The sequence below is a fragment of the Eupeodes corollae genome, chromosome 1 (genome assembly GCF_945859685.1).
Source record: "Eupeodes corollae chromosome 1, idEupCoro1.1, whole genome shotgun sequence".
NCBI lineage: Eukaryota > Metazoa > Arthropoda > Insecta > Diptera > Syrphidae > Eupeodes > Eupeodes corollae.
In genome coordinates this window covers 255,477,241-255,491,835 of record NC_079147.1, presented here as the reverse complement: position 1 = coordinate 255,491,835, position 14,595 = coordinate 255,477,241, and the positions used below count along the sequence as shown (strand labels likewise).

General features: G+C 32.9%; 2 protein-coding genes across 2 annotated transcripts in view; one reads left to right on the top strand and one right to left on the bottom strand.

The window, feature by feature from the left end:
* The window catches only part of LOC129943527 (probable cytochrome P450 6g2), a 144,594-nt gene that overhangs the window by 67,597 nt on the left and 62,402 nt on the right, over positions 1–14,595 (top strand). The gene's annotated exons all lie outside the window — the stretch shown is intronic.
* Positions 402–9,508, bottom strand: LOC129943528 (cytochrome P450 6g1-like). Its single transcript, XM_056053039.1, has 4 exons — positions 9,433–9,508; positions 1,619–2,095; positions 775–1,560; positions 402–718 (listed from the first exon to the last, which is right to left on the bottom strand). The coding sequence occupies exons 2-4, from the start codon at positions 2,081–2,083 to the stop codon at positions 431–433; spliced, it is 1,539 nt and encodes a 512-aa protein (XP_055909014.1). The 5' UTR covers positions 2,084–2,095; positions 9,433–9,508; the 3' UTR covers positions 402–430.

Below are 14,595 nucleotides of genomic sequence, written 5' to 3'. Positions count from 1 at the left end.
CGCAAATCGTTTAAAACCGAAGATTTCCCAAGTAAATTATTAATCGTATAGAATTCCAATTGAGCTAGGATTACAGATTAAAGTTATATCTTATTTATTAAATCGTTACGCACCTAATCAGTTGAATTATCCATTAAATGATTTATCTTACAACAATAATGACTTCGAAGATTAAATGTTTCTCTTTTGCTTTTTGTGAACAGCTGAAAGTTGTTTTTATTTTTTGACAGCTATCTCAATACAGCTATCCAACTCGTTCAACAAGGTATCTACAAATCAACCTATTCAAGCTACCCTATCCAACACGAGATTGAACGCAGCCAATGTGTCACTTTTTGGTGGGATGAATATGTTGTTCTTGTGATTTCTTAGTTTATAACAAAAATTAACAACTATTTTTTATTTTCTTTATCAAAGTTATTTTTATGTCTCAACAAATCAATGAATCCCTAACTAAGTTGACATAAATTCCTCCTTTGGCACTTAATAGCAAACCTTTAGGATCTAGTTTAATTTTTTCGTGGGATTTTTCACAGGGTTCCACATAGTGACTCCTCAGAAAGTTAACAATACCCATTTTCGACTGGAAAACTCCTAATCGTTCACCAATACAATTGTGTGGTCCAACCCCAAATGGCATGTATGAAAATGGTATTATTTTTGGCTTATTTTCGGGGGAAAATCTCTCAGGATCAAATTCATCGGGATTTGGAAAGAACTGAAAAAAGTTCAGTATTAGTACTAAACAAATAAAAATAAGGCGTATGAGTTTACCTTGGGATCTCTTTGAAGGGCTAGGAGTGGAAAAAAAACTGGCATTCCATGTGGAATACTCAAGTCAATGTGTGGTCTCAACGAGAACTCCTCCTCACCTTTGGGCAGAGTACATATTCGATCGAGAAATGGTTGTGGTGGGTACATTCTCAACACCTCTAGCACTACCATATCCAAATACTTCATTGCATTGAGGGATTCATAACTGGTTTTGCCATCATTTTCTAGAAGAGACTCTTTAATTTCTTCTCTCAAACGTTTCTGCAATTCGGGTTTCCTTGACAATTCATGCAATCCAAATGAAATAATCGACGAAGAAGTCTCAAACCCAGCAGCGAAGAAGACAGCAGCTTGTGCAATTAGCTTCTTCTTATCCAAATCTTCACCTTCAGCTTCTGAAGTCTCTTTTATCTTCACAAGAATATCAATTAAGTCATTTCTGGGTATTCTAGATTTTGCTCTATCAGCCATTACAAAACTTATGGAGTCAACCAGAAACTTTGTTGCTTCCGTAGGGAATAACTTAGCACGAAATAATTTAACCAATTGTGGAAAGAAGAACATGACAATAAATTCGTAAGCTCTCATCGTATTCCATTTGAAGATTGGTTTTCCATTTCTTCTAAAGTCACTGTTTTCATCTTTCAAACAATTGGCATACATTCCAAATGCTACCGATGCAATAACATCGGTTCCAAAGAGGGCGCTGATTTCTTTGATTTCCTGCATAGAAGTTTTGTTGTCTTTAGTCAATCGACACAGGTACTCATTCAGCTCAAATCCTATCTGATATTAAAATAAGTTCTTAGAACCAAAATAGGTAAGGAATTGCAAAGAATCTCACCTCTTCAATTAGTGGAAACATTTGCTTCAACTTTCCACTGGTAAATACTGGTGTCACTTTGGTCCGCATCTCTCTCCAAGGAGCACCTTTCAGAAAGAATAGATTATTGAATGCCAATGGATCGCCATGAGGATCCGCTGAAGCAAAACGATCTGAAAACTTATTGAATTCTTTGATTAGAATAAGTTTGGACAGAGCAGGATCTTTTATGACAAGAATTGGTCTATTGAGCAAGTAGATTCCAAAAGCAGGATGGTTTTTCACGCTTTTATCGTTACACACAGCAGCCAATTGTTCAGCTGGACAACTCGTCATTGTGAGAATTTCCTTTAGGCTGCCAATCAATGGAAATGGTTTGATGTAAGGTATGTTCTTCTTCTTCCAGTAGGAATATTGGTTTTTCATCCATAGGTAGAATATTGTGAGGGTGACTATCAGGACTAAAAGCAAAATACTAAGGGCCATGTTCGTTGAGGACTAAAAATAGAAATATGTTTCTTAAATTTTTGTATGCAAATCATTATTATAAAAGTTATATTAGATAAGAGTAATTTGATAATAATTTTGGGTTTTTTAATAAAACTTGAATGATATTCAAATCAAATATATTAAGTGTTGTCTAGATTAGATTAAATAAATAATTAATGCAAAGAAGTATAACTTAACTAGGACAATGATAGAAAACTTATGGAATTTCCCATATTCTAATTAAATCACTACTGTCACATGAAATAGTTATGATTTTAATAATTAATTATTATTGAAATTAAAAAAATTATCATTATTAATCTTGATTAAAAAAAAGGGATAGCAAGCTTGAAGTCGTAAATTTTATTTAAAGTGGCAAAAAAGGGATTTTAAAATTTGTCTCAGTTTGGATTAAAATATTTATCATCTGAGAGATAATACAAAGAGCCAAGGTATTTTTATGTTCACCTATATCCATATAAAGCCCAGCACACACAACAACTGAAGCCAGCTGATCATTCACAACGTCGTCGATGCGTCGAATGAGTGCTAGGACAACATGCGGTGGACGGTGGGTGTGTTAATAAACAAAACTGTCGTAATTGGGGTATTGAGAATCCTCAAATAATTGAAGGGAGGGCATTACATCTACTAAAAGTCACTGTTTGGTGCGCTCTTTGTTCCGGAGGTTATTTTTTTGAAAACGAAAATAGAACGACTGTCACCGTGAATTTCTATACGGGACCGTAGATCACACAAAGAACTTTTCTCTCGAAGCGACCCAAGGTGCTTTCATCCGCTTTTGTCATAGTCCATGCTTCTGCACCGTATAGGAGCACCGGGATGATAAGGGTCTTATATATAGCGACACTTTGGTCCAACGAGAGAGGAATTTACCACTCAATTGCTTTCTTAGTCCAAAGAAACAGCAGTTAGCAAGAATTATTTTGCGTTTAATCTCAGCGCTGGTGTTGTTTTCTGCGTTTACAGCGGAGCCTAGTTAGACGAAGTCCTTGACTACCTCAAAGTTACGTCTGTCGATGGTGACGTTTTGACCAAGACGTGGGTGTTGTATGTCGTTTCTTGACAACAGCATGTACTTTGTTTTGCCCTCATTAACCGTTAAACCCATTTTTGCCGCTGTTGACGTGTGAGCTCTGCACTATTCTTTCAAGCACGATGTTAAAAAATCACATGACAGCGCATCACCTTGTTTAAAACCTTTTTTTACGTCGAAAGGTTCTTTAATTTTTTTTCCAAGCTTTATGGAGCAGCGTGAATTCTCCATGGTCATCCTGCACAAACGGATGAGTTTGGCAGGGATGCCGAAACTAGACATGGCTCTATACAGCTCGTCCCTGTAGATGCTGTCATATGCGGCCTTGAAATCGATGAAAAGATGGTGGGTGTCGATTTGGTGTTCTTGGGTTTTTTCCAGGATCTGCCGTAATGTGAATATTTGATCAACTGTGGACTTTCCTGGTCTTGAACCACACTGATAAGGACCTATCAGGTTGTTGACGATGGTCTTTAGACGTTCACATATAACGGCAGAGAAATTTTATAGGCGATGTTAAGAAGACTGATTCGTCTATGGTTGGTGCAGTTTAGAGGGTCTCCTTTTTTCAGGATCGGGCAAACAATACGGAGGTTCCATTCGTTGGGCAAGCTTTCTTCAGACCATATCTTACAGATAAGTTGGTGCCTGCTCCTAACCAACTTATCTCCATGCTGCTTTAAAGAGCTGGCGTTCAAGCCATCCGCTCCAGCGGCTTTATTAGACTTAAGCTTAGATATGGCAATCTTTACTTCGTCTAAGTCAGGAGGACGGGATTGTTGGCTTTCATCGTCTATGTTGAATAGATCATCCTACCTGACAGCGGAATTCAGTTCGTCGTCGCCCTTATACAATCTGCAGTTCCACTATGATGTTTCCACTTTCGTGTTTGCAGCCTTCGGTTCTAGATTTATGTACCTGTGAATTTTTGTTTCACCTGTTCATAAAACTTTCGAACTTCTTTTCTGCTTTTAAAACCTCTCAACATCTTCGACCACACGCTTCTCATGCCCTCTCATTTTCCTTCCGAGAAGTCGGCGTTCCTCTCGCCTCTTCTGCTCATAGAGCTCATGAGCAGCTCTAGTCCTTTTATGCATCGCCGCTTAGCGTGCCTGTTGTTTGGCTGCATTTGCCTGCCGACATTCCTCAACAAACCAGGGGTTCCTTGTTGGTGGCTGCTTGAAACCCAGTGTACCAGAGGCGGCTTCTCTGATTGCATCTTGGCAATGTTGCCACTGGTTTTCGATACATTGTGTTGGTGGCAAAGAACTTCGAGAGAGGTAACTTGTAAGTCGGTCGGAAAAGGATTTGGCGATCTCTGGCGATTGTAGCCGTTCGACGTTGTACCTTCTCCCATTATCTCCCTGTTTTGCCTTGGGTCTGGGAACCCGAAGTGCTACCTTGTCTACAACGAGGTAGTGGTCCGAGTCGATATTAGCTCCTCAGAAAGTTCGTACATCCATGATGCTGGTAGCGTGTCTGGCGTCGATCGCAATATGGTCAATCTGGTTGACGGTAGATTGATCTGGAGAAGTCCAAGGTCTTTTGTGGATGTTGAGGTGTGGAAAACGCGTACTGGCTACCATGACGTTTCGCTCCGCAGCAAAATCTATACGCCTGAATACGTTGTCGGAACTGTTGTGGTGCAGGCTGTTTTTCCCGATTATTCCACCAAAGATGTGTTCAAACTTTATTATAAAAAATAAATGTCGTACAAAAATATTGTACATGTCTTTAATTTACGTTTACTTTTGAAACCGCAAACTGGATAACCCTGTATATTGGGTGTAAGGTGTTAAGGATAAAGTTCAAGTGAAATAAAAGTTTGCAAGTACATTAATTTTGAAAAAAAACTAATGCAATAACTATAAAACGAAGAACTGAACCGATGTTTTTTTTAATTTTTAATAAAACGTATACAAAATTTAAAAAAAATATGTATGGGTACACAATCTATTTAAAAAAAAAAACGTTTTAAGGATTTTCAAATAAAAATTCAAATGGCATTTAATTTTTTCCAAACAAACTTGTTTTTAGGTGAATTTTTATATCTTAAAATACAAGTTTTAAGCTGACTCGATTCTTTGGATACATGAGCAAGTTTGTGCAACCCTGTAGTGAATTTATTTGTAATTGCTTTGCTTAGATTCGATTCCATCAGTGTGATGCCATCGATATAGTTAATAATTGGAACGTTATCATAAATCTATCATTTGTTTTTATTATTGAAACTAATCATTGTATTTTTTTGACATGTCGTTTATACGTTTCATTGAAAAACTATAAAAATATAACACTTTTGGTGGATTTTAGATATTAAAAATAAACTATAAGAAGAGTTCTGGGTTTAATAATTATTTTTTTTTTGTAGACAAAAATCTACAACACGTCAGCTTCAAAAAGACACCGAACATAACAAATTTGACTCTCTTACTCGCTTTTAAATCTGGAAATAATATTTTCATCATTAAAAGCTCTCATTACTTTTTGTTGATAGGTCGCTATAAACGATAAATCAAAATGCATGTCATTAAACACAACGTTCTGATTGAAATCCACTGGAAATTGTTTTCTGACAGAAATCAGTCGTTGGAATTGAAACACAAATTAGTGGAACGACTGTATAACTTTTAAACATAAAAGTATCAGCTGTTTAGAGAAAATACACTTCCGTCGGAAAATAAATAAAGGCTGGGAAGCGATCCACACTGATTACTTCCCATCCCGTCTTTCGATTTGTCTTGCTTAAAAGTTTGTCTATATGTATGTAATTTTACCAAATTTTCGTACTTCTCTTTGTAGATTTAATTTTTATGAAAAAACGGACTGTTGGATTTTTATATAAAAATGACTGAATATCAAAAATAATATTTTCTGTAAAAAAATAAGCTTGAAGGCAATATTTTTAATTTTTGAAAAGCTTTTTGAGTCGAAAGTAATTTTTTACCAAGTTTTAGTATTGTTTTTTTTTTTTTTTAGTTTTATTTTTTGTAAGAAAACTGTCTATTCGATTTTTTTCAAAATTTTACTGAATGTTGAAAACAATATTTCTTATAAGATAAAATTAGTTTGAAGCCAATATCTACAATTTTAGAAAAGATATTTGAGTCGAAAATCAATTTTTACCAACTTTTATACATTTTTTTAGGTTTTTATTTTTAGTAGAAAAACTGTCAATTCGATTTTTCTCAACATTTGTTTCAATGTTGAAAACAATATTTCTTATAAGATAAAATTAGTTTAAAGCTATTATCTCAAATTTTTGACAAGATATTTGAGCCCAAAATCACTTTTTACCAACTTTTATTAATTCTAAGGAGGTTTTTGTATGAAATTTTATACTCGCAGTTTAAGGCAGTTGCTTGCCGAATTTACAATTGAAAATTTAGAATGAAACAGCAACAACTTGTGTGTGCTACCACCAAGTTCATAGGCTGGAGTTATAGCTACATATTTCACGGGGTCCAACCGATTTTTATTTTTTATAAAAACAACTGTCAATTCGATTTTTCATTATTCTTCGTTGCAACAAAATTGTTTTGGAGATGAAATCATATTTTAGTCGTAAAATTTTGGAGGTGACACATTTTTTTTCAGTTTTGATGATTTATAAAAAAAACGTTGATTGGATTTTTTTTCAAAAAATATACTTCTTTGATATCACATTACAATAAATTATATAAAATTTAATTCAAGTCTCTAGCGTTTTAGGTTCGTAAAATTTACACACGCACGCACAGACATCTTTCTAAAAATCTTTCATTTCGACTCTAGGGACTTTGAAACATCAAGAAATGTCAAAATTTTCAATTTGACAAATCGGACCCATTACAATAACTATGGGAAGTTAAAAATACATTTTTACAGAAAAATAAATGCATAATTATACTTTTCTTTCTTAACAAAAATTCTTAATGTGATTTCAGATCAATAAGTATAAAATTTGTGTATCTAATCAAAGAGAAACACTGTCAAATATCGATTTAAAAATTTTTCCCGGGTCGATTTCAATGATAGCTATAGCTGGCGCCTTAAGGAAAATGAATGTATGAATGTATGAATGAAGAATGAATGAAACATAGAAAAAATACATTTTTAGAGATAAACTAGCTGACCCGACACACGTTGTTTTGTCATATAAATAATTTCTACAGAATATTTTGCTAGAAATAAATAACTTATTGTAAGTGTGTAAGGATGTGGTATGTAAGTGGAAGAGATGTAGAGCACCGTAAACGGTGAGAAAATATTAAAATAATAAATCACCAAACAAATTATAATTATAAACATATCGCTAATAATGACAGTACTACGACAAAACAATAGCAATCCCTTAATGTAATAGAGTGTACAACATTTTTTGTACTCCCATCTCTCGCTATTACAAATAAACTGGATGGTTTGCCCATTCGAGACCACGCCACGTATAATTGTATGTGTAAAAACCATAAAGTGCTCAAATCTAAGCCACAGACAGACATTTTTTGGCCTTGAGACTTATTGATAGTCATTGCAAACGAAAATCTAATTAGAAAATTGAAATTTTAATTAAATTAGCACATCTGTGGGTATAATAGGAATTCGCGGTAATAATATATTTTCTTCTCGGAATTTGCCATTAAGAATAATGACTTCGATAAGTGGTGGGTTCAAACTACGAAGCAAAAACGGTGGCATGCCTGGTAAATCCAATCAGTTTAAAATTTGAGATTTAATTCGTTGACATCCACATTTTTTGCTGCTGATGAATGAGAGCATCTTGTAAATTAATAACCGTGCAGAAATCAACCGGTAATTTTATGCATCCATTTTCTTCTGTAGTAACTTTTCCGTCGCTTATATTTAACAGTTGTTTTAAGAATTATTCAGCCGATGGATTTTGTAGCATTTGAAGAGGCATATTTACTTTCAGTTGTACTTTTTCAACATTACTCCGCAGTGGCAATGATTTTAAGCACGCGTTAATCTCATCAGCGTACGTTGAACGCGGAATAACGGAAAGTCTTTGCGTGGAATCACCTGAAAGCAGTAACAGAGTCCCGCCAAATAATATGAGGTTTTTTTTTTTTTTCTTTCAATGTCCTGTTGAACGCCTCAAGCGGATGTTTGTATACCATAGTGCATTCATCCCAGATGATAATTTTTCACTGTCTCAGCAATGTGGCCATGGATGATTGCTTTTTTTATATTGCACACCGCGTCTGGATTATTTTAAATATTTAGTGGCAGTTTAAATACTGAATAAGCTGTTTTAACTCCATTCAATAAAGTTGCCACAATGCCAGAAGATGCAACAGCCGATGCGATACCATTATTTGAAAGTTTTTTTTAGCAAGAACTAGCGAAATACTGAATGTTTTTTCAACCTTGTCCTACCGAAACTGCAAGCATGATGTGGTCATAAATGGTTATTTGTTCTTCATTCATTAGTGGAACATTGCGAGCAACGATCACTGGCTTTTCTACAATATTGTATTGTAGTTCACGATTCAGTTCAGTGTCTAATAAATCAGATGCATTTTGATTTGGTGAATGCATACCAAATTGACTGAGTGGTAAGTTGGAAATGATAATGCAAAGTCCTCAATAGTAATCAATACTTCATTGCACATAGCGTCACTGAATCGTTGCACCGTTTACGATGTTGATGCAATTGAACCATAGCACTTAAGAACATACAAAATAGATAAAACCTATTCTCAGACCTGCCGAATGTATACGCAAAAATTCATTGAAATTGGTCAAGCCGTTTCGGAGGAGTATGGCAGCTAACACTTTGACATAAGAATTTTATATATTAGATGTATGTAAATGCTCAATTACCCTTTTTCTCAAAAAAAAAATTATTTGTATGGTTTTCGAACGATCAGTATATAATTTTAATTTCAAAGGGAAACACCGTCAAATATCGATTTCAATGATACCTATAGCTAGCCCCTTAATTTGCCAAAATCGCGCTAGTAAAACTAAAAACTATGAACTCAAAATTTACGAATACATTTTTTAAAATACAAAATAAAATTGTAGTAAGCTTTCAAGTTGTCATTTCTAAAGTTTAACTTTTTTATAGGTTTAAAAAGCAATTAAAAAGTATACGTAAGATAGAAAATCATAGTTTTAGTTCCATCCGGGATATTTTTACATAAGCCTTCAGTGTTCAGGTTCACATTTTATTTCAGATATATTTTGTTTAAAGTTTCAAATTTTTCACTATTTAATTTCACAATATAATCCAAAATTATTCACAAAGGCAGTTATCCAATAAATTAAGTATAGGTCTTATTCTTACTTCAACTTAAATCAAACAGCTAAGAATTCAGTCTGATGGTCTTGAAACAGAATTCTCAAAATGAGGCATAAGTTACTTTTATATCTTTTACTTAAAATTCTATTATCGTTAAATTTATACTTGGTTAACTCAAAATATAAAATAATTTATTATAGACTAATTAAACAATGACGTCATATGGTCCGATTTTATGTTTCTTAAGATAAGATAGATATTTTTTAAGCTAAATGTTTTAAGATAATGTACACAATTTAATTGCATAGTATCTTTTCAGCAGTTTTTTTTTTTCAAAATGACAATTATATTCTATTAAATGAGAGATTTTGTCAAAATTTTAAATACAAAATTGTAAGTCCTACTTGAGAAAAGCTTTGAAGTCAAATATTAATTTCAAGTTTTGTAATGCACGTTAATTGAAAATTTCAGTTATAACCATTATAATCAGGTACAGGTTTTTGAGCTCACCAAATGGTAAGTGATAATTCTGTTTGTTGAATAAGAACCACCCTAATGTGAGTTTGTTTGTACAAACTAGTAATAACTAGTAATTTAATATTTTTTAATTACGAGTATATATTTTAAAGAGTATAAATATGTAATTTGTCCATGTCGATATCACGTATAAAAGATTTGTCAAGATTTTTTTTCCTTTACTTATCAGATATAAAATTAAGAGTAGATGAGATTAAAATGATAAATTTATAATAACACTATAATTATGTGTACGCACTTATAAATCTTTATATTTTAAGTGATTGTACACGTTGTAGATTGTATTAGATAAAGTGATAAATATAAAGCTGTAGTGCATATCTTCAATTTAAAGTCAATTACTGGTCCGGTTATATCTAAATTAAAGTTTTAAATGTTGTTATCTTTTTGCAAATAATTGGGGGGCTTTATTTTCTAATCAATGAAAGCAAATTAAATAAAGAGGTCAGGAAATTCAAGGTCTTTAAAAAAAATTATATTTTTTTATATCATTTATTATTATTTTTTGCTAGATATACTTAGTGATAAAGATTAAGTCGTTTATATTACAACAATTCAATTAAAGTTTGGAAGTATCTATAGTTGTGTATTTAGAAACTGCTATTAAGACACTTTAGAATTCGTTTCTGAAGTATTTAAATGTGTCTATACGATTGATCATTTGGAGGACAACTTTCGCAGCGTAATTGCCAATATATGGGCACAAATTTTAGAAGAAGTCATCGAAAATTGGAACTTCAATTAAACTACGTTCAAGACATCAGGTCACATGTGAAAAAACATATTAAAATTATGCTGTCAGAATATTATCTTTCGAATAAAATAAATTGTATGTCAATTTTAAAAAACAATCCTTGTTTATTAAATTTCAAAGCTTATATATGTACCTCTAAAAAAAAAACACCTTTAATAATGTGGGACTCCCTTGTAAGTTAAAATTCTGCTAATTGAGACATTTTTTTCTGCTTTCTGATTCGAATTGAAATTAATTCAAACCTTCAATCTGCCTAGAATTTATTATTACTTAAGGTAGTTATTCCGATTACAAGCTTAAATTTTTTATACAAAATCCGTAATAGAGCTCAGACAACAAAAGACGAAGTTCTGTCGAAATATCCAGTTCACATTAAGAATGTGGATTTCCTTACCCAACTCTGTTTTATAAGTTGAAGTTATAATAAAATATAACTACATATTTTACACTTCTACATTGAGTTAAGGAACGGTGTGATGTCGTCATATTTCTACAAATCGTAACAATCTTAACGTTTAGGAATGACAAATTAGAAAAGAAAAGTTTTAAAATCTTAACGTATAGGAATAACATAATTAAAAAGAATAGTTTTAAAAAGAAAAGAACTCTTATGTCAGAATAATTTTAAGAGTCTTAATGAATAGCGCGATAGTTCAGTTTGAATAGTTGGGGAGTTCGGAGACAAATGAAATATTCTTTTTAAGACTTAAAAGTTTCGAACTTAGAAGTTAGAACTTTCTTCCGTTACAGCTTCGAGGACTGAATATTTGTTATTGTGCTTTATAAATTTGTTATTGATACAAGTTTTTTTCGAACAGTTCGCTTAAGTTAATTTAACGTTAAGATGATTATCCATTTTTATATCTTATGTGAGTAATGTCCCAAGATATTTTTATTTTTTTACTGCTTGAACTGCCTTCCCAACCTACCACCATCTTTCATTGAAGCTGTTTCTACCTCTTCCCTTTTTAATAATCGTAACTTTTGGCTTGTCTAGGATTTATTTAATTTAAGATTCTGAAACTTGCAATATTTATGAAGCTTGTTAAGCATTAAAAATTAAATACATTATGTGGCACAACAACATTCTCAACATTTCCTGTGTGTGAGTAATATTGTCAACGATGAAGGGGACCTAACGTTTTAAACCGAATCCGAACGGATAATTTGGGAAAGCACTATTTATGACAAGAATTACTCTTGGAGGATTTGTCAAATCTTCGCAAGAGGCAGTACCGGTGAAAAAAAAACTTTAAATGTCATAGCAAGGGATTGAGCTAAAGACCTCTAGCTTGACAGTCCATCGTACTTACTATTATGCCACGGGTATTACGCTGTTAAGCTGAGGTTTTTAAGGTGAGTAAGCCAATGTAACTATGTCATCATCAAAAAGCTGAGCTTTAATTTCAAAATCTGCAAATTCAATACCTTCGGGAAGACAATCACCCAAGTCATCTACAAAAAGTAAAAATAAAAAAAAAAGGTTGAATGTATAGCCTTGTTTGGCGGTTAACTATATAGAAGGCTGCTAAGAAGCCTACGAAAAAAACAAAAAGCTTTCAATTTCTTGCAAGAAATTAATCTGCAATACATTTAAACACGAACTTGTGATCTATTTTCGAATAGCCTGATCTTAAGCCCGTTTTAAATTCTATCATAGTCTCTGTGTAGCACAGCAGTGTAAATGTTTTAATTTGCCTTTAGAAACGAAATACCCCTGTCTATAGTTTCAACTTTTACAGGGTTCATAGTAAGGCCTTTCTTTTAAATTGTGAGCAAAAATAGTCCCAAATTTTAGTAAACTGTTTTCCAAAATTTTGTTCATTAGGTTTGTCTGCGGATAAGTAAAATATTTCGATCCGTACGTGTAAAATTCAATAGGAATCCTATCCCACCCTGCAGCCTTACCATACTTGAGTCTAATAATAACATTATATAGTAGACAACTCCTGAGTTGTAAAAGGCTTATAACAGGATCATTAAATCCAGGAAGCGTGCCTAATGGAACATACGATTGGTTCGGTTTATGGGCCGGTGGCATCATTGGACCGTACTTCTTCAAAAATGGTGTGAATCGTAACCTAAGTGTGAATGGCGGTACCATGAGATTTCTTGAAAACAATGCAAGAGCTTGACTTGCATAACATGTGGTTTCAACAGCACGCGCAACAATTTACTTATTGAGAGGCAAGTTCGGTGAACATTTTATTTCACGTTCTGGACCGGTCAATTGGCCGCCTAGATCGTGCGATTTAACGCCTTTACACTATTTTTTGGGGGGCTATGTTTAAGCTCATGTCTATACAAACAAGCCTGCTTCAATTGACGCATTGGAAGACAACATTGAAGCTTTTATTCGTGAGAATACGGCCGAAATGATGGAAAGAGTAGATATGTATGCAAAAATTGGACTAAGCGGATGGACCATTTGAGGCACAGTCAAGGTCAACGCATCAAATAATCTTCAAACATTAAATTATAATGATCGTACTATCGATACAAATAAAGATTTCATGCATTTTTTTAACTTTCCTGTAGCTTTTTAAAAAATCGGCCTTTATAAGAAATAAAAGCTTTAAAGTAATGTTACTAAAACTGGTAAAAATTGGTTTTCGATTAAAAATCTCTTTAACAAAAATAGATTTTGAAATCATGACCCCCCCCCCTGGGAGATAATTTGTTTGCTTTTTCGTAGGAATTCCCTTCAATTCAAAACTAATCGTATTGCGTTAGTGGATATGACCCCCATTATATTTTATATTATTTATCTCTTGTATATCAAAGAAAAAAAAAAACAAATCTTCCTTAAATTTTTCTACTGGACTGGACCAAGAATATAATATGAAAATTCAGCCTTTTCTAAAAATGAAGCACAAATTCATCAACTTTTGACCAACTGACGATCCAGGGGGGCGTAATATGAGCCGTAAAGTAAAGTTTTATAAATAAAGATTTTATCTATAGATTTATTAGTAATTTGACGACATTCACCAAAAAGTGGTTTACTGTCAAAAACAACTAACATTTTTATTTTCACTCAATTTAGAATTTGAAACAAACTTTAGTAATGTTTTAAATTATTTTCATGAAAATTGTTTATAAGAAAAACAGCAAATATTCAGGTTCTTAAGAAGAAACCTTGAATAATAGATCATCAATTTTACATTAAGTTGCCTTTAAATTCCTTAAACTAGCCTTCAATTTTACTATTAAATTTTTTTGACACACATAAATAGTGAACATTGAAGTGATTTTTATTTGCGACATTAGGAACTATATGGAAAGTTTTGCATTAGTAAACAATTTCGAACTAGAGCTTTTAATCAAATATAACATTACGACGGTTGAGAAGTCGAAAAAACTGGGCACCCCGATTCCGTCCGTCTGTCTGTCTTTCCTGGCTCCTACAGTCCAAGCAATTGTGTTGATTGGCGTTTATTTTTTTAATTTTATTAATACGAAAAATAACAGCATTCCCCATCCAAGAATTTCTGGGCTATGTAGGTATCTGACAAAACAGCTGATTCAACACATGGTTGAATTTCAAGAAACTTAAAAATTGATTTCAGCTTTTTTGTATTTGTTGGTAAACAAAAAGAAACAAAATGTTAGTTGAAGTTGTATTTGAGGATGTTCTGTACATAATAGACGATGAAGAAGCTATTTGCCACCGAATTTTGGAAGGTTATTGGATATTGGATATATTTATTTAAGCAGAAAATATATTACATTGATATCTTAACCTATATTGCACAATTTACAGAGTTACGATATATAACTACCTTGCAACTGACAATAAGAATAAACAGTATTTTAAGCAAATGAAAATTTAGACCAAAAATATAGTGAAGGAAAAGCTTCTAAAAACCTTCATTAAAAGAATTGAAACTAATGGGAGGCGGTGAAGCTTTAGATAG

Excerpts from the sequence above, each read along its gene's own strand:
- LOC129943528 (XM_056053039.1), bottom strand. The coding sequence starts at position 2,083 with ATGGCCCTTAGTATTTTGCTTTTAGTCCTGATAGTCACCCTCACAATA. Across the intron at positions 1,561-1,618 it reads TGTTTCCACTAATTGAAGAG|ATAGGATTTGAGCTGAATGA; the intron begins GTGAGATTCTTT and ends TTTTAATATCAG. Across the intron at positions 719-774 it reads CCCTTCAAAGAGATCCCAAG|TTCTTTCCAAATCCCGATGA; the intron begins GTAAACTCATAC and ends AACTTTTTTCAG.